This window comes from Oryctolagus cuniculus, chromosome 9 (assembly GCF_964237555.1).
Source record: "Oryctolagus cuniculus chromosome 9, mOryCun1.1, whole genome shotgun sequence".
In the NCBI taxonomy this organism is placed as follows: Eukaryota; Metazoa; Chordata; class Mammalia; order Lagomorpha; family Leporidae; genus Oryctolagus; species Oryctolagus cuniculus.
This window is the reverse complement of record NC_091440.1, coordinates 135792720-135818732: the sequence shown is the minus strand read 5'-3', so window position 1 is coordinate 135818732 and position 26013 is coordinate 135792720. Positions and strand designations below refer to the sequence as shown.

The 26013-nt window shown below is 49.5% G+C and overlaps 1 protein-coding gene across 8 annotated transcripts in view; it reads left to right on the top strand.

Annotated features, from left to right (window-relative positions):
* The window catches only part of NELL2 (neural EGFL like 2), a 398722-nt gene that overhangs the window by 116555 nt on the left and 256154 nt on the right, over window positions 1–26013 (top strand). For all 8 annotated transcript variants that reach the window (XM_070049719.1, XM_070049717.1, XM_070049716.1 and 5 more), the window contains one exon: window positions 20745–20895. In XM_070049719.1, coding sequence (XP_069905820.1) covers window positions 20745–20895 — 151 coding nt within the window. The remainder of the gene's footprint in view (window positions 1–20744; window positions 20896–26013) is intronic.

The following is a 26013-nucleotide window of genomic DNA, read 5'->3' as shown; positions in this document are numbered from 1 at the left end:
GCACTCTTGTCTGGTTCCAAATCTGAGCAGGATTGCTTCCAACTTTTCCCCATTCAAATGGACCCAGGCCGTGGGTTTGTCGTAAGTTGCCTTGATTGTGTTGAGACATGTTCCTTCTGTTCCCAATTTGCTTAAATTTTTCATCATGAAGGGGTGCTGTATTTTATCAAATGCTTTCTTAGCATCTGTTGAGATAATCATATGGTTTTTGTTCTTCAATTTGTTAATGTGATGTATCATTGATTTGGGAATGTTGAACCATTCTTGCATATCAGCAATAAATACTACTTGGTCAGGGTGAATAATATTTCTGATGTGCTGTTGGATTCATTTGGTTAATATTCCGTTGAGGATTTTTGTGTCTATGTTCATCAGAGAGATTGGTCTGTAGTTCTCTTTCTCTGTTCTATCTTTTTCATGTTTAGTAATTAAGGTGATGCTGGCCTCATAGAAAGAATTTGGGAAGATTCGCTCCTTTTCAGTTGTTCTGAATAGCTTGAGAAGAATTAGGAGTTAGCTCTTCTTTAAATGTTGAGTAGAATTCAGCAGTGAAGCCATCTGATCCTGGGCTTTTTTATGGTTGGCGGAGTCTTTCAGGTTTTCTGTGTCTTCTTGGCTCAATTTAGGTAGGTCATATGTGCCCAGGAATCTGTCCGTTTCTTCTAGGTTTCCTGTTTTATCGGCATACAGTTCTTTGTTGTAATTTCTGGTGATTCTTTATATTTCTGTGTTTCTGTTTGTTACATTTTCTTTTACATCTCTGTTTTTGTCAGTTTGGGTGTTCTCCCTCCTTTTTTCATTAGTTGGGCTAATGGTGTGTCAATTTTATTTATTTTTACGAAAAACTTGCTCTTTGTTTAGCTGATCTTTTGTATTTATTTTATTGGTTTCAATTTTGTTGATTTCTTCTCTAATTATTTTTTCCTACTAGTTTTGGGTTTACCTGCTGTTGTTTTTCTAGGTCCTTGAAATACATTGATAGCTTGTTTATTTGGTGTCTTTTCAATTTCTTGATGTAGGCTCTAGTTGCTATAAACTTTGCTCTTAACACTGCTTTTTCTGTATCCCATAAGTTTTGATATGTTGTACTGTCATCTTCATTTGTTTCCAGAAATTTTTTGAATTCTCTTTTGGTTTATTCTAGGACCCACTGTTCTTTCAGGAGCATGTTGTTTTAGTATGTTCTGAGGATTCCTGCATTATTGATTACCAACTTCATTGCATTGTGGTCAGAGAATATGGTATAATTTCGATTTTTTTGAATTTGCTGAGAGTTGCTTTATGCCTAGCATGTGGTCAGTCCTAGAGAAAGTTACACACACTGGTGCAAAGAATGTGTATTCTGTGGCTGTGGGGTGGAAGGCTCTGTAGATACCTGTTAGATCTCTTTGGTCTGCAGTGTCAGTTAAGTCTGTTGTCTCCTTGCTGATTTTCTGTCTGATTGATCTGTCCATTGCTGAAAGTGGGGTATTGAAGTCCCCCATTAGTATTATATTGGAGTCTTGGTCTCCCTTTAAATCACTTAATATTTCTTTGAAATAGCCAGGTACCCTGTAATTAGGTGCATATACATTTATAATAGTCACATTTTCTGGCCAGCGCCGCGGCTCACTAGGCTAATCCTCCGCCTTGCGGCGCTGGCACACCGGGTTCTAGTCCTGGTCGGGGCGCCGGATTCTGTCCGGGTTGCCCCTCTTCCAGGCCAGCTCTCTGCTGTGGCCAGGGAGTGCAGTGGAGGATGGCCCAAGTGCTTGGGCCCTGCACCCCATGGGAGACCAGGAGAAGCACCTGGCTCCTGCCATCAGATCAGCGCAGTGTGCCTGGCGCAGCATGCCTGCCTTGGTGGCCATTGGAGGGTGAACCAACGGCAAAAGGAAGACCTTTCTCTCTGTCTCTCTCACTCTGCCTGTCAAAAAATAAAAATAATTAAATTTTCCTGTTGAATTGATCCCTTAATCATTATATAGTGTCCTTCTTTGTCTCTTAAACAGTTTTTGTGGTAATTTTGTCTGATATTATGATGGCTACCCCAGCTCTTTTTTGTTTTCTATTGGCATGGAATATCTTTTTCCATCCTTTCATTTTCAGTCTGGGTGCATCTTTGTTGGTAAGATGTGTTTTTTGTAGGCAGCAAATAGTTGGGTTTTCTTTTTTAATCCATTCAGCAAGTGGTCATCTTTTAACTGGGGAGTTGAGACCATTTACATTCAAGGTGACTATTGTTAAGTACCGACTTTGCCCTGCCATAATTTTGTTAATAGTCTTTTTTTTTTTTACTTTGGGTTTCCTTTATACTTCTACTGGGCGATTTTCCACATTACCCTTCTTTTGTAGTGATGTTCCTGTTTCTCTGTGTAGCACATCCTTTAACATCTTTTGTAGGGCTGGGTGGGTATTAGAAGTTCTTTTGAATTTGTTACACAAGATCTTTGCTTTACTTTCATTCATAAATGAGAGCTTTTCAGGGTATAGTATTCTGGGTTGACAGTTTTTTTTTCTCTAAGGACTTGCAGTATGCCTCACTTTCCTTTCCTAGCTTGTAGGGCTTCTGACGAGAAGTCCTCTGTGAGTCTGATTGGGGTTCCTCTGAATGTGATCTGGCCGTTGTCTCGTGCACATTCTAGAACCTTTTCTTTATGTTTTACTGTGGAGAGTTTTACCAGAATGTGTTGTGATGAAGATCTTCTGTGATCATGTCTATTGGGAGTTCTCTGTATGTCCTGTACTTGGATGTTCCTTTCATTCTCCAAATTGGAGATGTTCTGTTACCATTTCGGTAAAAAAGCCTTCTAATCTTTCTCTTTATGCACACCTTCACTAATTCCTAGGACCCATATGTTGGGTTGTTTGATAGTGTCTTGTAGATCTCCAACAGTTTCGTTTGGTTTTCTAGTTTCTTCTTCTCCTTTTTTTGTTTTTTTTTTTTTTTGGTCTGTATTTTCAGAACTTTGTCTTCCAGTTCTGCTATTCCTCCTTCTGAATCCTGTACCCTGTTTTTAAGACTTTCCACTGCATTTTTATTTGATCTGCCGAGTTGTCATTTTTAGTATTTCATTTTGATTTCTCTTTAATATCTCAATTTTATGGGGAAATAATTTCATCTAGTTCATGAATTTTCTTCTGGATACTTCTAATTATTCTGATGATTAATTTTCTGAATTCCATTTCTGGCATATACTCAATCTCTTCTTCATCTACTATTGAGTGTTATAGAGTTCCTTTGGGTGCCTCTTAGTGTCTTCCTTATTCTTATTTAAGTTTCTTCCTTTGTGTTTTGGCATTTGTGTAGGTGTTTTTTTTGTCTGTTAGCTTTTGTCTTTGATTTGTGTCTTTGTTGCTTAATGGGTTGTCTATACTTTCAGTGAATAGCAAGAGGTGTGTTGGGTGTGGTCTGCTTGCTTTGTTCAGTATTCCAGAGTGGAGCAATTTTCCAAGGTAAGGCCCCCGTGGGGCTTGGTAGCTCTCCTCTCGTTATCTGGATGGAGGAGAGTGTTCACCTCAGATGGGGTGACCCGCCCTTCTCACAGCCCGGTGGGAACCTGGTGTTAGTCCTTGTGTTTTCAACACTAGTTCACGCTGGTAGTAAACCGCACGTTGATCTATGGAGACTTTCCTGTGAGCACGGTTCCTCTGTTACTAGCTGCTGTAGGTCTGTGAGTCGTGGACATGTGCACGGAGCTCTCACCTGCTGGAGCCCGGCTCACCTCTCCGTGGGGGATGGCAGGCACAAGCCTCTGATAGATGGGGCTTCCCCTTGCTGTAGGCCACTTGCCTACAAAATAGACACACACAAACAAAAACATGAAACAGGAGCAGAGTGGTTGCCGTCACCAGCCCGCTGCTGGTCCCTGCAGGGTGGGGGAAGGGGATGGAGGTGTCATTTCCCTAATTGTTCCTTCATTTTTTCCCCTGTGTGGAACTTTATTTTTTTATAGATTTATTTTATTTGTTTGAAAGAGTTATAGAGAGGTGGAGATACAGAGAGAAGTCTTCATCCACTGGTTCACTCCCCTGGTAGCCTCAACGGCCTGAGCTGTGCTGATCTGAAGCCAGGGGCCAGGAGCTCCTTTCCTTGCTCTTTCCCCGTGGACCTGGACCATCTCTGTTGTTCTCGCTAGGTTTCCCACTGTGCATTCCCCACAGCTTTATTTCAGGCATAGAGTTTACATCCTTTGTTGTTGTTGTTGTTGACAGGCAGAGTTAGAGAAAAAGACAGAGAGAAAGGTCTTCCTTCCGTTGGTTCACTCCCCAAATGGCCGCCATGGCTGGTGCACTATGCTGATCTGAAGCCAGGAGCCAGGTGCTTCCTCCTGGTCTCCCATGCGGGTGCAGGGCCCAAGGACTTGGGCCATCCTCCACTGCCTTCCCGGGCCACAGCAGAGAGCTGGACTGGAAGAGGAGCAACCGGGACAGAACCGACACCCCAACCGGGACTAGAACCCGGGGTGCTGGCACCACAGGCAGAGGATTAGCCTAGTGAGCCGCGGCGCCGGCCCTATATCCTTTTTTTAGTTATTAATTTTGCCCTGCATGATTTGGACCTTCCTGTTGCTATTCCACCATCTTGGAATGTCCTTGTGACATATTTCCACAGAGATCATAAGGGAATAGGAAGTGGTGCAATCTAAATTCAGTCTGTGACCCAGGCTGGGGTATACGCGGGCTATGGGAGTTGCTCAGAATTGCCCACCTCACCACACTGGTCCTCCTCGTGTTGAGCTGAGTCTGCAGAGCTTTATATATGTTACTCCTAACAATGACTCTAAGTACAGTTGATGATCTCATTTTATGGATGGGATTCACGGTAACCAAGGTGAATTTGCTTGACTGGAAAATTATGAAACTGGTATAGTGATTTAGTATTAGTATATATAGACACTAATTCCAGTGTGTACATTGGTTATTCAAAATGTAGGTACATTTGTGCAGTACAGGATGGAAACTTAGTATGTGTGATTTACTCATGTTTTTGTTGACTTACTTATGGAACCATTTCTTTCCTTTTTTAAAAAGATTTATTTATTTTATTTGAAAGACAGAGTTACAGAGAGGCAGAGAGGCAGAGAGAGAGAGAGAGAGAGATCTTCCATCTGCTGTTTCACTCCTTAAATGGCTGCAGTGACTGGAGCTACGCCCGCCTGAAGCCAGGAGGAGTGTGTTCTGGGTCTCCCACATGGCTGCAGGGTCCCAAGGACTTGGCCATCTTCTACTGCTTTCCCAGGCCACAGCAAAGAGCTGGATCAGAAGTGGAGCAGCTAGGATTCGAAGTGGCACCCATATGGGATGCTGGCACTGCAGGTGGTGGCTTTACTCGCTACGCCACAGTGCCAGTGCAGGAACCAGTTCTTAGAGTGGTCACAACCTGAGTAGCCATGGTTATTGCTTTTGGAAAATGGTCAATAGCACAGATGTTCATTCTGATTCTCAAGGCCCTCTTGATGACATCATTTCAGACGTCCCTTTGGTGCTTTCGCAAGCACCATGGTAACAAATCTGGGTCCCGTATTTCTCAGTGGGATTCCTTACCTCTAATACAGAACACTTCATACTGCATATTCTAATTACTGAAAGACAGGATGAGTTTGAAACCGAACTCTTTGGGTTCAGTTTCTAGGTGAAGTTGAAAAGCAAGTGAGGTGAGCTCTGTGGCTGTTGGTGAGTCTGCTTTTATAGAGGCGTTGTCATCTGTTTAACCTGTACAGGCCTAGCAAAGCATCCTCACTTTGGCTCTCCCACCTTCAAAGGCGATTCTCCAGCCATGTGTGCTACTATGTTAAGATGACTTGAGGATATTACCATAAAACCAGCATGGGATGAGTCCCCAGTGCCACGTGGAAACCAGAATTGGTTTGGTGCAGACAGTGTGATACATTTGCTAGTTTGGTAGAGCATTGCTGTTACTAAGGTTGAGATGGAAAAGTCAGCACCTTAGCAGTCAGGAAGCTAAAAGGTAGTTCCCAGTGTACAAACATAGCTGGAAGTGTGTCTGACAGGGACCAACTTATTAAGACAAGAACCCTTTGAGACATTCTTGTGTAGTGCTGCTTTCAAAGTCAACCATCCAGATGCTTGGCTTTAGGAACCTCAGTGAGATTATATAGAGGGGCCAGTGCTGTAGCTCACTAGGTTAAGATGCTGCCTGCAATGCCGGCTTCCTGCATGAGCACAGGTTCAAGTCCCAGTTGCTCCCTGTTAAGGTGCCTGGGAAAGTGGAAGATGGCCCAAGTCACTGGGCCCCTGCCACTTACATGGGCGACCTGGATGGAGTTGCAAGCTACTGGCTTCACCCTGGCCCAGCTGTCTTTTGGGGAGTGACCCAGCAAGTGGAAAATCAATCTCTCGGTCTCTCCTTCTCTCTTTGTAACTTTGCCTTTCTAATCAATAAAAATAAAATCTTTAAAATAAAAATATAGGGAAGCTGTCAGCATGGTGCCAGGCCACAGCGAGCAGTGTGAGTGCCGGCTGCTCCTCTCACCTGGCAGCCGGCTTGAGCATGAGGGTTCAGAGCCCTGTCTAATGTGGCCGACTATGCTCCGGTCTTAATGCCATGACTGGTTCACACTGCAGGCAGCTTTGTCGGATGGTCACGGTTGGGGCAGGGTCCTGCTGGAGGCCAGGATGCTGTGGAGCATCACTCTCTACCAAGAAACTGCCACAACAAAGAGTTACCAGAGCCAGACTGTGCAGAGTGCTGACCCAGAGCCAGCGCCTCAGCCTCCAAGAAACAAGCACTTAGCTGGTGTAAAGACAGCACTTGGCACAGTGCCTCACAGAGTAAGCACTTAGTACATGGCCCAGAATGCTCGCTCTGCACCAGGACCAGCCCAGGTCCGTCAGGCCCAGCCTTCAGTCTGCTCTTTATGGCTGCAGTGGCCAAGAAGGCCACTTGCGCTCTGCAGGGACAGATGCTTAGGGCCACCTTGTGCTGCACAGGCCTCCCCCACCCCTGCCTTCACCTGCTTTAAAAAAAATCTCTGTTCCAGACCTGGAGAAGCCCAGCATTGTATTTGAACAGAAGAGCAGTATTAGCCCCAGCTTTCTCTGCCTGCTGCTCCAGACCTAAGCCACACAGGCTCCTCACGCTGGCGCAGGTGCAGGTGCTGCTGGTATCTGCTGGCACAGTGGCTCACCAGCCAGGCAGAATTCACCGCTGCACTTTCTGCTCCCCTTCTCCTCTGGCTGTGGGCATCTTGGACCCTTTTTGCCAGGGCAGGGATCCCTGAATCTATTCTCTGCCTGCCTCCAATACTCTTCCTGAGTTGCCAGGGGTGTCTTGGACTCCTGTGACCCAAAATGGCCCTTGGGGTCTGAGGTGGGTTCTGAGTGTGGTTCTGGCTGGAGGCCAAGCTGTGGGTGGTAGCTTCTGTTACCCGCTCTGCCCAGCCATTCCTAGTGCCTGTGCCAGCTCTGATAGGGACAGGGAACACACTGGGACCTCCACCACTAGTGTGGGGATGGCACTGGCTGGAACTCACCGTGCTGGTGGCTGCTGTCGGGAGTCCCTGCCAGAAGCCCGCTGCTGCTCGCTGCCAGGACTAGGCTTCTGCTTTGGCTGCCCTGATGATACCAAGTCTCTGAGAAGGCTGACCACAGGCCACAGTTCATTCCTGACCCCCTGGAGCCTCTTCCACTCCCTGGACTGTGTGCTCTGCCGTGGAAAGCACAGGCATATTCCTGAGTGTGCCACATCTCTTCCTACCCCTGCTCTGCAGGTGCCCAGATCCACCACTGGCCCTGTGAGCACTGTGTGAGCTGCTGTCCCCACCTTCAGCTCTGGGCTGTGAGCTCATTCAGCCGTCTCATCACCTGCCTCCAGACTGCCAGTGCAGCCTGCTGGATTCATGGAACAGTGTGGCCAGAGCCACAGAAGACCCAGCCATCCCAGTCAGTGTGGCTTCTGTGCAACAAATGCAGGCCAGGGTCCTGCGCACTGGTCTGCCTGTGATGTGGTGGAACACAGCTACGTTCATCAACTGCAGACTGGCCATGACGAGATTGTGTGTGTGTCTGTGTGTGTGTGATGAGTACTTCCACACACACATACTTACACACTGCAATTATATCTATCGTATTTGTCCGTACCACATTAAATGAGAGGGAATTACGTAAGTGCTAACAATAAGAAATCAAAAGAAAGAGTATTAGTCTAGCCAAGTGGGTGAATGTGAGATTGTACAGATGAGAGGGAAGGTGTGAACATGAGGTAATATATGAATGAATCACGGGATGTTTAAATAGGAAGTACATTACTGATGTTTGGGTCTAGTGTCCCAATTAGAAATGGAAATTGTATATTTTACATATGTGTATGTACTTCAGAGACATTCCTGGATGTGACGGATGCTAAGATACAGATACCAATGTTATCTTCCAAACACTAGAAAGAAAACTGTTTTGTGGAAGTGGAATATAAACCAAAGAGGAAGAAAGGTATGACTGGAAGTAACATTCGATTTTAAACTCCATTCATCGGGCCGGCGCTGTGGCGCAGTGGTTAACGCCTGTCCTGAAGCACAGGTATCCCATATGGGCGCCAGTTTGAGACCTGTCTGCTCCACTTTCAATCCAGCTCCCTGCTATGGCCTGGGAAAGCAGTAGAAGATGGCCCAAGTCCTTGGGCTGCTGCACCTGCATGGGAAACCCAGAGGAAGCTCCTGGCTCCTGGCTCCTGGCTCCTGGCTTTGAATTGGCAGCTCCAGCCATTGCGGCCAATTGGAGAGTGAACCATCGGATGGAAGACCGACTTCTCTCTCTGCCTCCTCTCTCTCTGTGTAACTCTTTCAAATAAATGAAATAAATCTTTAAAACAAAATAAACTCCACTCATTACTCCAGGCTAGGAACGCTGAGTATATGAGCTCGTTGGACCTGGTTGTTAGCATGGGTCGTGCTTCCCAGGCCCTGTCTACCGCTCTGCAGTAGGCTCCAGTCTGTGTGCTGAGGTGGTCAGGTGTTGTCCGAGCTGCACAGGACCCACGCCGAGGACCTGGCTTCCATGGAGCATTAGCAGGGGCAGGAGGTGTCTTCTGTTCACACAGCGAACAGAGCCTCATTGTTTATCCTCAGACCTTGGAAAAAAGTCCATTTAACAAAAATTTGCTGAATCATTCAGTCTTGTGCTCTCATTGCTGGCAACTGTTGGGGTAGAAGAGAAGTATAGTACAAAGCTCTTGCCTTCAAGGAGATTAAAGTCAGTGCATCTGACGATGTGTGACTGGCATCTCGAGCAGTTAGACAAGGAACAGAACAAGGTGCTGCACTGAGAACTAACGAGAGTGTGCAGGAGAGGCCCAGCTGTGGGGCTCAGGAAGGGCACAGTGCTGGCGGGAAGTTGGACTAATGATGTGGAATCCCAACTGTGCTGGACCCTAGAGTATGGTCACAGTGCTTCTCCTCTGTGCCAAAGAGGGGAGAACAGTGAAGACATAGCTCTGGACCACTTGGTAGTCATCCAGATTTTGGGCTGAGTTGGTTTTTCTTTTTAAATTCTGATTTTACACAGCAAAAGAGTGAAGGAAGGCATGGACAGTTAAGTGTCCTGAGCATTCTCAGCTGACATCACCCCAACACTGGTGTTGGGACTGAGAGGAGACAGATCTAGTGCTTCTGCTTGGCTTTTGAGGGCCTGACGGGAAGCCTCCCGACGCCCTGACTGAGGTGGACTGCAGCAGGCAGGGCCCGACGGGAAGCCTCCTGACGCCCTGACTGAGGTGGACTGCAGCGGGCAGGGCCCGACGGGAAGCCTCCTGACGCCCTGACTGAGGTGGACTGCAGCGGGCAGGGCCCGGCGGGAAGCCTCCTGACGCCCTGACTGAGGTGGACTACAGCAGGCAGAGCCGACGGGAAGCCTCCTGACGCCTGACTGAGGTGGACTGCAGCGGGCAGGGCCCGACGATGGGAAGCCTCCTGACGCCCTGACTGAGGTGGACTACAGCAGGCAGGGCCCGACGGGAAGCCTCCTGACGCCTGACTGAGGTGGACTGCAGCGGGCAGGGCCCGACGGGAAGCCTCCTGACGCCCTGACTGAGGTGGACTACAGCAGGCAGGGCCCGACGGGAAGCCTCCTGACGCCTGACTGAGGTGGACTGCAGCGGGCAGGGCCCGGCGGGAAGCCTCCTGACGCCCTGACTGAGGTGGACTACAGCAGGCAGAGCCGACGGGAAGCCTCCTGACGCCTGACTGAGGTGGACTGCAGCGGGCAGGGCCCGACGATGGGAAGCCTCCTGACGCCTGACTGAGGTGGACTGCAGCGGGCAGGGCCCGGCGGGAAGCCTCCTGACGCCCTGACTGAGGTGGACTACAGCAGGCAGAGCCGACGGGAAGCCTCCTGACGCCCTGACTGAGGTGGACTACAGCAGGCAGGGCCCGACGACGGGAAGCCTCCTGACGCCCTGACTGAGGTGGACTACAGCGGGCAGGGCCCGACGGGAAGCCTCCTGACGCCCTGACTGAGGTGGACTGCAGCAGGCAGGGCCCGGCGGGAAGCCTCCTGACGCCCTGACTGAGGTGGACTACAGCGGGCAGGGCCCGACGGGAAGCCTCCTGACGCCCTGACTGAGGTGGACTGCAGCAGGCAGGGCCCGACGGGAAGCCTCCTGACGCCTGACTGAGGTGGACTGCAGCGGGCAGGGCCCGGCGGGAAGCCTCCTGACGCCTGACTGAGGTGGACTGCAGCAGGCAGGGCCCGACGATGGGAAGCCTCCTGACGCCTGACTGAGGTGGACTGCAGCGGGCAGGGCCCGACGATGGGAAGCCTCCTGACGCCTGACTGAGGTGGACTGCAGCGGGCAGGGCCCGGCGGGAAGCCTCCTGAAGCCTGACTGAGGTGGACTGCAGCAGGCAGGGCCCGACGATGGGAAGCCTCCTGACGCCTGACTGAGGTGGACTACAGCGGGCAGGGCCCGACGACGGGAAGCCTCCTGACGCCTGACTGAGGTGGACTGCAGCGGGCAGGGCCCGACGATGGGAAGCCTCCTGACGCCCTGACTGAGGTGGACTACAGCGGGCAGGGCCCGACGATGGGAAGCCTCCTGACGCCCTGACTGAGGTGGACTACAGCGGGCAGGGCCCGGCGGGAAGCCTCCTGACGCCTGACTGAGGTGGACTGCAGCGGGCAGGGCCCGACGATGGGAAGCCTCCTGACGCCCTGACTGAGGTGGACTACAGCAGGCAGGGCCCGACGGGAAGCCTCCTGACGCCTGACTGAGGTGGACTGCAGCGGGCAGGGCCCGACGGGAAGCCTACAGTGTGCCTCCTGCCCTTGGTGCTTCACAGTGCTATTTTGTTTCTTGCAGTGGAAATCATTATCATCGGAGTGCAGCTCCGTTATGATAGGGTGATTAATCATGATAACTGATACCTCTGTGTCTTGTTATTCTGAAATAATTTGGTTATTATAATTAAGGAAGGGTAAAAGCAGAACAAACTCCCAAAATTGATGTTTCAGGTCACTTTGGGTGGAAGGTGCAATCGTGCATTCCAGCACTTGGGCTCTGTGTAGTTGATGGGCACCGTGTTTCGTCCATGTGGCTACTCAGCTCACACCCTGTTAGCATCTGCTTGTGCAGTCTGAGGTTTGCATGGTTCATACCTCTCACATTTTTTGGATGGAAAACCATGTTACAAAGCTGCATCCCCTGTTCTTATCAATTAATGTGTATCAATGGAACACTAAAGATGCATCAGAGAAAACTCATCTTGATTGTATTACATTTTCTTTCCTCTTCACACAATCAGTGGACTAGAGCCACATCCAAATTGTAGCACATGTGTGGGTAGAAAGGTGGCTAACTGTTCGAAAGAACATGTTTGTCTCTTCCAAGGGACTATGTTCATTAGACCTTGAAGAAAAGAAAAGGATGGCTTGTCATTCAGTTTACATTTATAAGGAATCAGAGGCCTGCCATTGTGACATAGTCTTCCTGCAGCACTGGCATCCCATGTCGTCATCCTTTTAAGTCCCGGCTGATCCATTTTCATTCCAGCTCCTTGCTAGTGTGCCTGGGAAAGCAGCAGCAAATGGCCCGAATGCTTGGGCCCCTGCACCCATGTGGGAGACCTAGAAGAAACTCCTGGCTCTTGGCTTTGACCTGGCCCAGCCCCAGCCATTGAGGCCATTTGGGGAGTGAGCCAGTGGATGGAAGACCTCTTTCTCTGTGTCTCTATCCTTCACTATTTATCTCTGTAACTCTGCCTTTCAAATAAATAAAATAAATCTTAAAGAAATTATGTGGATTTCTATTTTGCAGTTAGATTTCCTCCTTTAATAGTTGAACACTTTAAGATGTGTATGTATGTTGAAGATACAGCTGGGGCCGGCGCCGCAGCTCACTAGGCTAATCCTCCACCTTGCGGCACCGGCACACCAGGTTCTAGTCCCGGTCGGGGCTCCGGATTCTGTCTCGGTTGCCCCTCTTCCAGGCCAGCTCTCTTCTGTGGCCAGGGAGGGCAGTGGAGGATGGCCCAAGTGCTTGGGCCCTGCACCCCATGGGAGACCAGGATAAGTACCTGGCTCCTGCCATTGAATCAGCGTGGTGCACTGGCTGCAGCACGCCGGCCGCGGCGGCCATTGGAGGGTGAACCAATGGCAAAGGAAGACCTTTCTCTCTGTCTCTCTCTCTCACTGTCCACTCTGCCTGTCAAAAAAAAAAAAAAAAAAAGAAAAAAGAAAAAAAAAAGATACAGCTAGGAACTGTAGACAGGGTTATTTCAAAAAGAAAAGTCACCTAATTCATGAATTTATAAATTGTAATGTTAAAGGTGAGTAATTTGTTAATTGAAACACTACCTCATTCACCACAAATTGGTGTCAGTCAACGCCAGGGGAGCACAGCCTTTTCATGTATTTCTAAGGGTAAAATGGATAAGAACAAGTTTTTTAAAAAAATAAGTTCAGGCAATTCATTGATTTATGGTGAAGTGGCTTCCATCAAGGCAGAAAAATGAGCTTTAAGTTAGGAGAGCACATTTGTTTTCCTTGTGTATTTAAGACATTGGTTTATGACATGAGCTGATAAATTGTGGATAAGTTTGGATTCAGTGTGATAACACGTTTTGGATTGGTTTAAGTGAAAGTCCATGTTGTCGCTCCCCCTCTTCATGGAGGAACGACACAGGACCCTGCACTGTTCTTTTGTGTGCTCGGCCCTCCCCGGGTTTACTGCTGGTTCTTCCCGGGTTGGCTACCGACCCTTCCACCTCCGTGGAAGGGCGGTTCCCCCTGGCCACTTTCCCCACTTCCGCAGGGGAGCGGCACACCGCCGGCCGGCTCTCTCGGGGGCTGCACAGGTGTTCCTTCAGATGTTCCTGGTGCATGTTGTCTCTCTCCTCCTTTATAGTCCTCTTCCACCAATCCCAACTCTGCTACCCACACGCCGAGTATGCTGCTCTCCTCCAATCAGGAGCAGGTCCTACAGTCTATTGGTTGAACTGGAGGCATCTGTGTAGAAGCTGTTTCCTCCTCTCCCAGCACCATATTGTGGGAGAGCAGATGCATAGAATAAGTCTTAATTCCAGTAACTTAGTCTAGTCCGAGTTGCTCCCCACACATGTAACTACTGATTGTTAAATGTGCTCGGATGAGGATGTTCAGGCTGCTGTTTCCGGCACTGGTGCGGGACCTACATCTGTTAAGTTTGGGACAGATGATGTCATTGCTGTCTTCGTCATCTGGCTTGCTGTTTCTGCTCAGTTGATCTTAGGCTTGATTAGGACGGCAGTTGTAGGAAGACATAGCCACAAGGAAGGCTGTTTGCCCGTGTACCTTCTCCATTTTGTTGGTAACTTTGCTGATGCCTTCTGAGGGAGTGTGAGGGCTTCACACCAGCCAAAAGTGTCAATCTCATTTTAAACCCAAGTGCCAGTTAATTTAAACCTATGGAGCTCATTATGATGGTGAATAAACTAGAATACAAAGGATAGTGGACCAGCTGTGTGCTCTCTGATGCCAAGTGAACAATTATCAGCAATACAAGTCAAATGGAATAATCTTAATAACTTGTATTAAGTCTGCATATACAAAATTTAATACTTTAATTATAAGCCCCAAATTATATAGGCATTTTAATTTTCAGTATTCTCTAATTCTAATTACATTTTGTTCTACTTTATCCATGAAAATTTCAAAATGTGAGTCAAATGACTCGGTTAAGGTCAGCCATTTAGCTGCTGGGACCAGCGTGGAAATGCTGTTCTTGCCTTATTTTGTTAATGTGTATGCTTCCCATTTCTCAGTTTATCAGTGGATGTGTCTGGATACTCATGACATGAAGCCAACACATAAGTTTTTTTTTTTTTTTTTTAAGATTTATTAAGGCCGGCGCCGCTTCTCAATAAGCTAATCCTCCGCCTTGCAGCGCCGGCACACCGGGTTCTAGCCCCGGTCGGGGCACTGGATTCTGTCCTGGTTGCCCCTCTTCCAGGCCAGCTCTCTGCTGTGGCCAGGGAGTGCAGTGGAGGATGGCCCAAGTGCTTGGGCCCTGCACCCCATGGGAGACCAGGGGAAGCACCTGGCTCCTGCCTTCGGATCAGCGCCACAGCAAAGGAAGACCTTTCTCTCTGTCTGTCTCTCTCCCTGTCCACTCTGCCTGTAAAAAAAAGAAAAAAAAAAGATTTATTTATTTATTTAAAAGTCAGAGTTACACAGAGAGAGGAGAGGTGGGGGGAGGGGCTTCCATCCAATGGTTCACTCCCAAATTGGTCACAACGATTGGAGCTGCGCCGATCTGAAGCCAGGAACCAGGAGCTTCTTCCGGGCCTCCCACCTGGGTACAGGGGCCCAAGGACTTGGGTCATCTTACACTGTTTTCCCAGGCTATAGCAGAGAGCTGGATCAGAAGTGGAGCAGCCGGCACTCAAACCCGCCCGTATGGGATGCTGGCACTGTAGGCAGCGGCTCTACCTACTACACCACAGTGCCAGCCCCTCACTCACATATTTTTGAGTGCTCACTGTAGCCAAATTACGGAAATCTCTTAAATGTCCATCAGAGGATGGGTGGATAAAGAAATTATGGTATATATATATACACGGTGGAATACTATTCATTTTAGAATGAAGTAACTTCCATCATTTGTGACACGTGAGTGAATCTGGAGGACATAAGGCTAAGTCTAATGACCCAGGCACTACCACACAAATGTTGCATGACCTTGTTTGTATGTGGAATATTAAAATCTTGAACTCTTGGAGGCAGGGAGGAGAATAGTGGTTGCCACAGGCTGGGAGATGGTGGCAATTGGGAGATGTTTGTCCGTGGGATGAGTAGGTCCTGGGGCTCTGATGTGCAGCTCATAGTTAATATGGTGTCAGTATAATACTGGAAATGTGCTGCGTATAGATCTGGAATGTTCTCGTAATTTCCTGTGTCTGTGTGCTAATGTATCATGTTGTACACCGTGTGTGTGTACAAGATGTACTTGTGAATCACATCTCAGTAAGCAGACAAAGTAAGATATGAAAAAAGAATAAAAGGAAGCTGTGGCTGCAGCCTCCCTCTTGTTTCCAGTAAGCAACCGTGTGTGCCACCATGTACGTAATTGTATTTCAGCAGTTTATTTTAGAAGTAAGTCAGCCTTTGTCTCCGTTAACCTTGTGCATGAGGGAATACATAGACGATATTTAAATTCCTAGGAACTGTTGCTGCATTTGCGTATGAAGACTTGATCCGTCCTAGGAGTCTCTAACTCTCAGAGAATATCGCGATGTTCTTGGTTCTGAGATGCTTCATTATTTATTTATGATTGTTTCAGAATGCCAGTAGTTGTGGTTTTAGTGGGATTTTAAAGATTGATACCTGTTAAAAGTAGAAAACATGGAAATGAATTGAATGTTAAACTCAAGGAGTTCTCCAGCTGCAGAGACCCAGCCAGCTTAGGCACCACCGCACAGTTCCCTGTGGAGCGCAGGTACAGTCTTCCAGGGGCACTGTTCTGACATCTGTCCTCCGAAGAGGCCATCAAAATGCTTTGTCTGCCCTGATTTTTTTTTAAAGATTTGCTTATTTATTTATGTGAAAGTTGGAGTTAAACAGAAAGAGAAGGAGAGGCAGAGAGAGAGAGAGAGGTCTTCCGTCCACTGGTTCACTCCCCAGTTGGCTGCAACTGCTGGAGATGAGCCAATCTGAAGCCAGGAGCCAGGAGCTTCTTCCAGGTCTCCCACACAGGTGAAGGGAACCAAGGACTTGGGCCATCTTCCACTGCTTTCCCAGGCCACAGCAGAGAGTTGAATTGGAAGTAGGGCAGCCAGGACTTCAACCAGTGCCCATATGGGAGGGATGCCAGCACTGCAGGTGGCGCCTTTACCTGCTGTGCCACATCACCAGCCCCTGTCTGCCCTGATTGAAAGGAATTTCAGTCTGTGTTGATTTTTGTCCATAAAATAATGGTCACGTATAGTCCTCTAGAAGCAGAGTGGAAGGCAGGATTGCCTATTAAAAATATGTTGATTGCCAATATCTTTGAGAAGTTTTAAGCTTAGAAGCTCATGTTTGGAGCCCTGAAAATCACCACGAGGGTGTGTGGCTCTTGGTAGTTTAAATGTATTCTGAATACTGTATGGCACCGTAATAATGGTGAGCTTTGGAATCCTCATAGCTAACCCATGTGTTACTTCTCTGTATTTGATTCTTGTTTAAAGAATTTATTTGAAAGGCAGATAGAAAACAGTTCTCTGTCATCCTGTTGCCCACTCCCCAGTTGCCCTCAACAGCCAGGACTGAGGCCTAAAACTGGGCACTAGAAACTCAATCCAGGTCACCTAGGTGGGTGGCAGAGACCCAAGTGCTGGCCTCTAGGGTGCACGTTAGCAGGTAGCTAGAATTGGCAGTGGAAATGGGACTCAAACACAGGCATCTGGTGTGGGTGCACACATTCCAGGCAGTGTCGGGACCACAGTTCCAGGTGCCCCCATCTGTTCTTAGCAAGGATCTATGTTGAGAAACTGCTTATAACAGACCTTAATGATAACATGTTAATGATACCAAAAATAGAATAAAAGTAATCTTTCTGTGGTGGTTTCTCTGACTTGTATTTTGGGGAACTCAGAGATATCTCTGAGCATTCTGTAATCCCGAGATGAAAGCAGAGGTCAGGAGTACTAATTTTGCTAATTGCACAATGAAATACGCACAGGAAGGTGATGTTTCTTAAAAAAAAAAAAAAAAAAAAAAAAGAAGTCCCTACTTAAAGATAGTTACTTAAGGAGCCGGCGCACCTGAGGGTCCTGGGATTGAGCCATGTGGCGTATCCTTTCTCAGGTTATTAGCTGAGGAGAAATGGGTGTGCTCGCAGCTCTCACAGAATCGCTCCTGTTTGACAGGAATGAGCAGGAGCGCTGGCACGGGGGAGGTCTCTGATGACGGTTTCCCAGCTGTTGTCCAGCTACAGCTTTGTCTGACTCACATCTAAACACCTGCCTGCTAAGCAGATGTTACGTGGCCCTCCAGAAAGTAGCAGCCAAACGCCTTGAGTGTTTCCAGAATTGTTGCCATGACTGTTGTTTGGACCACCTCCCCCGGTGTTGGCCATTGCTTGGCCTGTGTTCTACTTTCAGGAGTCTACTGGTAGAGCTGTGCTTCACCTCCTGCTGCAGTTCTTAGAGGAGTGCTTCAAGGTCTGGATCCCATTTGTCTGAAACTTCCATTGAAACTTCTGTTCTCATCGGTAGCTCATCCTGGCGAAACACTTTCAGCACCCATGAAGCAGGAGGTCTCCCACTTTTATTTTTTGGTCACAATTGCGTACACTGGATCAAGTATGATGTCTTTGTTGTTGGCTACTTTTTCATGAAAGGATTATTTTCATGTAAATTGGTGTGCGGAGTCTCCTGCTGTGAGATTCATCTTTAGCTTAGTCTTGTCCCCTTTTTTTATTACATTGTTTAAACAGTTTCTCTTTAACTTGAGAGAAAGAAATAGGATTCTCATCCTCGGATTCACTCCCCAAATGCCTGAAATGTCGGGCCTGATCAGGCCAAAGCTGAGTGGGGATCTGGTTTAGGTCTCCCACATGGGGAGCAGGGAACTCGCAGGAGAGCCATCCCTGCTGCATCTCAGGGAGCTGGGCCAGAGCTGGGCCAGGGTTGAACCCCAGCACTCAGACCCACCTGCCATAATACAAGCTGTCGGATCTGCAAGTGTTCACATCTGAGCTTGGATTTCAAGGATTTTTTTTACCAAACTTTAACTTGTACTAACTCGGTGTGCATGCATGGTTTCTTCCTGTTGCACATTTCCATGAACTGTTTGAAGAGCGCTTGTGTGAGGTTAAGGGTGATGATCACCTGAATTCCCAGACTTCTCAGGTGTTCTTTGTGTTTGCAGTTTTCTTTCTTCAAATAACCCTCATGTTCCGCAGGAGATTCTCCCGCATGCAGATTGATGAGTTGGTTTTCAGTGGTTTGTTTCCGGTTCACCCGTATCTCCCTCTCCACATCTTCAGCGGTGGGGACTGGAGCAGTCCCTGCTGACGCACAGGTGCGGCCTGTTCTGCTCAGGCCTGTCTCGCTTCATCTTGAGAACCAACTGTGCAGAAATGTCGTTTCATCTAAAATCGGATCGCAAATAGAGAATGCTCTTCACCCTCCCACGGACCTGGCTCGGCAAGCAGGGGAACACCACGCAGACTTAGGGTCTCTGTCACAGCGAGCATACAGCTACTTCAGAATCTTCTTGGAGTGTTTCATCTCTGGAGTTCCACCTTGAGAGGAAACTGGCTCATGTTTCTCTTGCTATGTGAGCTCAGGCTCCCTGGCCAGCCCGTGGGTCTGGGCCTCCTCTCAGTGGGCCTCCTCTCTGGCCTTGCTTTCAGTGGGTGTCCCTGTGGGTCTGGCCCCTTCAGGCCATGCCCCCCTTTCTGGTGTCTCGCATTTGCATCCCCATCTGTCACCCTGCTCCAAAAGACAAAGGGTGCTGCTCAAGCTCCACCTGCCCCCAAACAGAAGACAATGAATATTTATAACATTTTAATTTGCATTAAGCTATCAAATGAAAATGAAGTAATGCAGTTTGTGAAAGATTCACATTTCTGCAGAATAGAGTGGATTAAAACCAACCCTAGATGAAATCATTCTCACAGAGGCGTCCTTTGTGTGCTTACTGATGAGGGTAGAGCACTTGGAAGTCAAAGGAATTGTGTGGAATTCCTTCCCCAGCCGCCTCTCTCACCACTGCTGCAGCCTGGGGACAAACATTGTGTTAACCACAGCAGAGACTGCAGATCGTCACGCTTGTGGGTAGTGACTGAGGAGTGGCAATGCGGATGTTCCTTTCCCTGAAAACATTGAACAAATAGCCTGAGCGTGACTTCCTGGTCCTGGCTTAGGTCCCTGTCCTGAACAGGGGGCCTGTGATGGATCAGGCAGATGGCACATCACCCATTCTGGCGCTGAGGAAATCCAAATGGCAGATGGGAGAGTTTCACCAGGAGGTAGAGTTGCTTTTGGCAGTGAACTTAACAGATGTGCATTCCGTGGGTTTGCAGTCCTGCCTTGCCTGGTCCACGCTTGTCCAGTAGCTGCTCTGATCACCTTTTCCAGCCATGTTGCACACTTTCCTGCTCTGCTTTCTCCCGTCCTGCACCTGTGACCAGTCATTCTTTGCTTTTCCTCAGGTGAACCTGTTGAGCTTCCTGCAGGGGCTGGGCTGCCCTCCTGACCCCCACCTGTGGCCCAGTGTGGTTTGCCTCTGCCTGTTCATAGCTCTTCTTCCATCGCATTGACTTGTCCGTGCTTTCCTCTGCTTTCTGGGTGTCTCGAGGGTGTCGTGCATTCCAATGGTGGACACTGACCAGGATTCCATGCGCCTGGAGGGAGGGTGTGTGGATGGACCTGCAGTCCGTTGCGCCGCAGTGACTTCTGGGGTTCCGGCTGAAGTGCCCTGGAGTGTGTGCAACTGAGACGTGCTTCCTGGTGTCCCAGTGGCTGGGGACTGGAGCCACAAGTATTCTGCACATAGGGCTCCGGGCCCTGAAAGCTCTGGGCCAGGAAGGCTGTACGCGCTAAAGCCAGTGGGTACAGGCGAGAGGAGGATGGGCCCCTCCCACACCCGGCGTTGCTCTTACCTCGTGTGTGGTGAGTGGCAGGCTAGCCCTGGCACTCAGCCCTTTCTTGTCCCTAGTGATGGCCTGCAAACTTTCTGGGCCTCAAGCTAGTCATGTGGAAGTGCAGGGGACAAGTTTTCAGGAATACAGTCTCTAGTATTTCAACAAATGTGCTGTGACGATTTAATCTGAAAACCGCATCCATTGCACATAAGGCAGAGAGTGACTAATTTCAGTGATCTTTTAAAACATTATTTATAGCAAACCTTCTGGCTAAAGCACCAGCATGGAGGGCGGCATGTGGATTTAAATCCGGCTTCCTGTTGTGAGGAGTCAGGAGGAGCGCATGGTACCAGCGCTGTGCTTTGGTCTTATTCTGGAAAGCGCACCTGTGCTCACAGCTGACCCCGCCGGGGCACAGGAGCGCGTGCGCAGAAAGCTTGCGTGCGTCGTCTGTGTGTGCCTCAGAGGTGGCATTTTGGAAACTGATTGCTCAGACACCAGTTCAGTAAGTTTTGTGCTTTTTTTTACTATCCTGCGTGATCAGCAGCACAGTGAACTATATCACATATTCACAGGACTTACCCCGGAGCCTGACACTTGGCGTTTGTCTGTTATTCCTTGATTAGGTCTTTTGAGAAACATGTAACAGATACTTTATGAAACCGAGTTCAAGTCCATACTTAGCATGTGTTTATTTCTGTTTTAGATACTCCCAGAAGCATAAAGGCATCCACTGCTACAGCTGAGCGGTGTTTTCAGAAGCTGAGAAATAAACATGAATTCACTATTCTGGTGACCCTGAAACAGAGCCACTTAAATTCAGGAGTCATTCTCTCCGTTCACCACTTGGATCACAGGTGAGTGCAGCCATTTAACTTTAACATTTAACATTTAACTCAGGTTGTCTGAGATTCTGGGAAACACGTTCTAAGAACACATAAGGAGAGGCAGCAGGCAGCACGTGGTGGGGGCGAGGCTGCTTGCACATGGAGTGGCTGTGCTGTGTCGTACGGAGTCACGGGCAGCACGTGGTGGGGCGAGGCGGCTTGCACATGGAGTGGCTGTGCTGTGTCGTACGGAGTCACAGGCAGCACGTGGTGGGGCGAGGCTGCCTGCACATGGAGTGGCTGTGCTGTGTCATAAGGAGTCACAGGCAGCACGTGGTGGGGCGAGGCTGCCTGCACATGGAGTGGCTGTGCTGTGTCGTACGGAGTCACAGGCAGCACGTGGTGGGGGCGAGGCTGCCTGCACATGGAGTGGCTGTGCTGTGTCGTACGGAGTCACAGGCAGCACGTGGTGGGGCGAGGCTGCCTGCACATGGAGTGGCTGTGCTGTGTCGTACGGAGTCACGGGCAGCACGTGGTGGGGCGAGGCTGCCTGCACATGGAGTGGCTGTGCTGTGTCGTACGGAGTCACAGGCAGCACGTGGTGGGGGCGAGGCTGCCTGCACATGGAGTGGCTGTGCTGTGTCGTACGGAGTCACAGGCAGCACGTGGTGGGGCGAGGCGGCTTGCACATGGAGTGGCTGTGCTGTGTCGTACGGAGTCACGGGCACGAGCCAGCCTCAGAGCTTTGGGCTGCTGCTGTTCCCTGGCCCAGAGCACACTGAGCTCAGCCCCAAACTGTCCCTGTACTTGTGAGTGGTTATCCACAGAATTCCTTCCCTCCCTACCTCCTTCCTCCCTTCCTTCCTCTCTCTCTCTCGTTCTCAATTTTTTTGTTGTTGTTGTTTCCTTCCTCCCTCTCTGCCTTCTTTCCTTCTTGTCTGGGTTTGGAGTTGTATCGTCTTGCAGTTTTAGTTGCTGGCTTCCTCCCCTCCTAGGCTGTGGTGGGCACAGCTGTGTTCTGGTCTTGCAGCTCCTTGTAGTAGAAGGCAGCGTCCGGCACACTTGTGTGCATGATGGTGAGGAGGAGGGGGAGGAGGAGAAACTCATTCAGGGCACTTGGCCTGGACTTGAGTTCTTAGCACATGACCCCACACGGCTTCACAGGGTCTCTCTGGAAGGGCAGCCCTGGTTCTGACCATGGGCGTTTGTTGACGTTCGTGTTTTGAACACCTGCTGTCCTACACCTTGGTCAAGTCAGGTGGCCTCTCTGTGTGTCACCTGCCTCCTCTGTAAGCTGAGATTGAGGAGTGGTGAATGTTAAGTGCTGTAACGATCTGTCCGCAGGTGGGCAGAAAGCTAGTATTTGGTTTCTCTTGTCAGAGATGAGGCAGCCTGGGAGTTAACAAATCCTTGCTAAATAGTGAGGTGAGAGCAGAAGCAAACAGAAGTGGAGAACACAGCACTGAAGCTGTGACCAGAGGGCGGGCCCTGGGCTTCCTCTGCCTCTGAGGGCTCCCAGGCTCCATCTGTGGCTCCTCAGGGTCTTGCCTCCCGGGGTCTGGCTTGTAGTGGGGGGGCTGCCTGTGACTCCTGGGCTGTACTGAAGGGGGTGTCATCTCTCACTCTCTTGGCAACTGGCACATGGCCTGGGAGGCAGAGGGGAAAGGGTGAGAGGTCTGCAAGGGCTCTCAGGGCCTCTGCCGGCTTTGCTCTGGTCCCAGGGAGGAGGCCCAGAGTCCTTGTTCCGCTGCCTGCAGTAGCAGGACTGTTAACATCGGGAGTCACAGTGATACAGCAGGGTGTTCCCTCCCAGGGACCTTTGCTAGGAACACTGCCCCTGGACCCTGTATGCCTGGTTTTTACTGTAACTCTCTCTGCCCTACTTGTGGAAATGGGGGCTTCCTTAGCCCTGTTCCAGGAGAAGCCAGAGGGCGGCCCTCCCATGTCATTAGCCCCTGAGCCCCTCATCTGTGTGCTGCCTCTGCCTCTACGCTTCTCCAGGGCTGCTGGCTGGCACCTCCCTGGGCCATCGCTCTTGTTATTTGAGGCCTGATGGTCAGTGCGTGCTGGGCTGACTTGAACATGTGAGCTAAGCATGCGTGACTGTCACAGCCTAGCTGTCCGCGTGATTTCCATCTCATGCTTACGGGAGTGGTGGGCATGCTTGGGATCTCCCTGCTTGTAACGCTGAGGGCCCGAGATCCCGCAGCAGTCATCTTTGCCACCCTGTGGAGATATGGGCTTTAAATTCATTTTCTACCATTAGAAGTAATTTTATCTTTTTAAATCATTCTCGTAGTGTATTGTTATTGTAGAAACTTGGAAAATGCCAGGTGTAAACAGGATAACTCATAAAAATCAGTCATTGCCCTATATGTAGACAGGCCCATATGTGTATATATGTGTGTTGTGTATATATGTGCATGTATATATACATATGTGTATATATGTGTCTATATGCATGCGTGTATATGTGTGCATGTGCATATGTGAATGCACTTGTATGTTGTATATAGATATGTGCATATATGTGTACATGTACTTACATGAATGTATTTGTGTGTTGTGTATAGATGTGTATGTGTATTTGGGTGTATATATGTGTATGTGTGTGTGTGTTTTAAGAGGCAGACAGAGAGATAGTGCTCCCATCTAATGGTTCCCTCCCCAGTTGCCTACAATAGCCAGTGCCAGCCCAGGCCCAGAGCTGGGAACCCCATTCCAGGTGTCTCAGTGGGCAGCAGGAAGCCGTGCACTCGGCCATCAGCATTGCTTCTCAGGGTGTACGTCAGCATCAAGCTGGGACTCAAACCTGGGTGCTCTGGTGTGAGATACAGTGGGTTACACCCTAGGCCGAGTGCCTGCCCCGAGTTTAGTTACAGTGGGTTACACCCTAGGCCGAGTGCCTGCCCCGAGTTTAGTTACAGTGGGTTACACCCTAGGCCGAGTGCCTGCCCCGTGTTTAGTTAGACTGACATTTTACTAGTGCGTGTTGAACTCATTTCCTTTTTCACTTCCGTGGCAATGCAATAATGCATATATTTATGTGAAAATGTTTGTGCTCGGCTCTTAGGATTTCTGGTTCTACTTTTGAAGTTCAGTACTAATTCTGTAATTTCTTGTTTTATCTTTTGTCATCTAGAAATTGGTTATCGTTTACCTGGACAGATATGTGGTTGGCTGTCGTATATCCTTCCGTGTTGTAAAACGTTATTGGTGTTTGTAGACACTTGGCACTGAGCACTCAGTGGGGCAGCAGGCACCGAGGGCTGACTGGGTGCCAGTGCTTGCCTTGTTGGGTCACTTCTTCATCAGCATCCGATTGTGGTGAAGTGTGCAGACCTGAGATGGACAGTGTGCCTTCTGCCGCTCACTGGCCTTGCGACCACTTGCAGGTTATGTCCCTCCCCCATCCTCGGAGTCCTCATCTGTAAGTCCACAGCAGTAATGAAAACACTCTGAGAAAATGCGCTCAGGACTTTGGTTCCCATTCTATAGGTGAGAAAAGCAAGGCTTCAGGACATGGAGTGGTTGGTAAATGCTCTGTCTTCCCTGGTCTCCAGGGGCTCGGGAGACAGGTTCTCGTCTGCATGCTTTGCTCGTGGTGCCACCCAGCGAGTTGCAGACACAGCTGGGCCCCAAGCCCGCCTCTCACTGGTCAGGACTTCCCCCCAGTGCCCTGTGCTGCCTCCTAACCCCTGCCAGCCACCCGCCTGCCATGGCCTGTGTTGGTTTTTCTGTTCCTGTTAGCATGGCTGAGGGTAACTTTATTTCTTGATTATCTTTCCTGTTCTCACTCATCTACTTAGTTTCATCATTTTCTGAGTGTTTCTTTATTCTCTCTTTCACATACCCATTAGAGTGGTTTATCTAGCTATCCACAGGCCAAGATGAGATACAACGAAGCCTACCAGTCAGGGCAAAGGAAAAACAAAACCCAGTTAGGTAGTTCTGCCCACCCTGTGGTGCTGCGCAGTGTGCCAGTGGTGTCTCCACGTGGAGCCTGCTGTGTGGACCTTCTGCTGGGTCCTGTCTGCGCTGTTCTTCCCGTGACTCAGCCCCTTTGCGAGGCCGCAATCAGAGGCAGCCCAGCTGTGCAGGGTCCATCCTCGTGCAGGTGCTGCAGAGGGAGCAGTTCTGCAGGCCGGGTCAGAGGATGCCCTGTTCCTGCTTCTGTGGGCTTGGGGCCGTGGCTGGGTCCCCTGAGCACGCGCTCTTGCCCGCCTGGTACAGAGCACAGCAGCAGGAGCTTGTGCATTTGCGCTCTGTGGCTCAGGCTGTCGCGTCTGCTGGCAGCAAAGGGAGATGCGCTCATGTTGTTGTGAGTGTTGGTGAGGCGGCACCTCCGCCTTTTGTCTGTTCCCGCCTCAGGTCTTAGACCGTTTGTGCCCTTGGTTCCCATGCAGTCTGCTCGGGTGCCTGGTTGAGTAGGGATGGAGGGAGAGGTGGAGAGTGTGGGCAGCGGGCACGCAGGGATGGTGGAGAGTGTGGGCAGGGGGCACGCAGGGATGGTGGAGAGTGTGGGCAGGGGGCACGCAGGGATGGTGGAGAGTGTGGGCAGGGGGCACGCAGGGATGGTGGAGAGTGTGGGCAGGGGGCACGCAGGGATGGTGGAGAGTGTGGGCAGGGGGCACGCAGGGATGGTGGAGAGTGTGGGCAGGGGGCACGCAGGGATGGTGCTCAGCGGAGTGTGCCGGGTGGGTCTCGAGGCCGGCCTGCTCACCATCTGCGTGCCCGCCCCATCCTTCGCCGCCGCTCCTGCATACCCTGGGCAGACCCCAAGCCCCACTCAGACCTCTCTGAAGCTCTTACTGCCCTTCCGCATACATGTGAATTTCTTTGCCCACTAACTTCCTGGGCATTTTAAATTTTGTGTCACTCCTGCCAGCACTTTGACACACAATGGCACAGGCTGTGATTTAAATGTTCCATGTATATGCATGTACGACGGTAAAATATCATTCATTATTGATTGTGACTGTAATGACTACTTACTGAAATATTTCAAAGTTTAATTGGTATTTTTGGATTGGTGATGCATGTTGTGGTTCATAAGTTAAAGGGCACAACAGGGTCTAGAAAAAAAGGTTTTTCCCCACGCCCTGCCCTGGTTTCTTTCCCTCCCAGCAGCCACTATGATGATAGAAG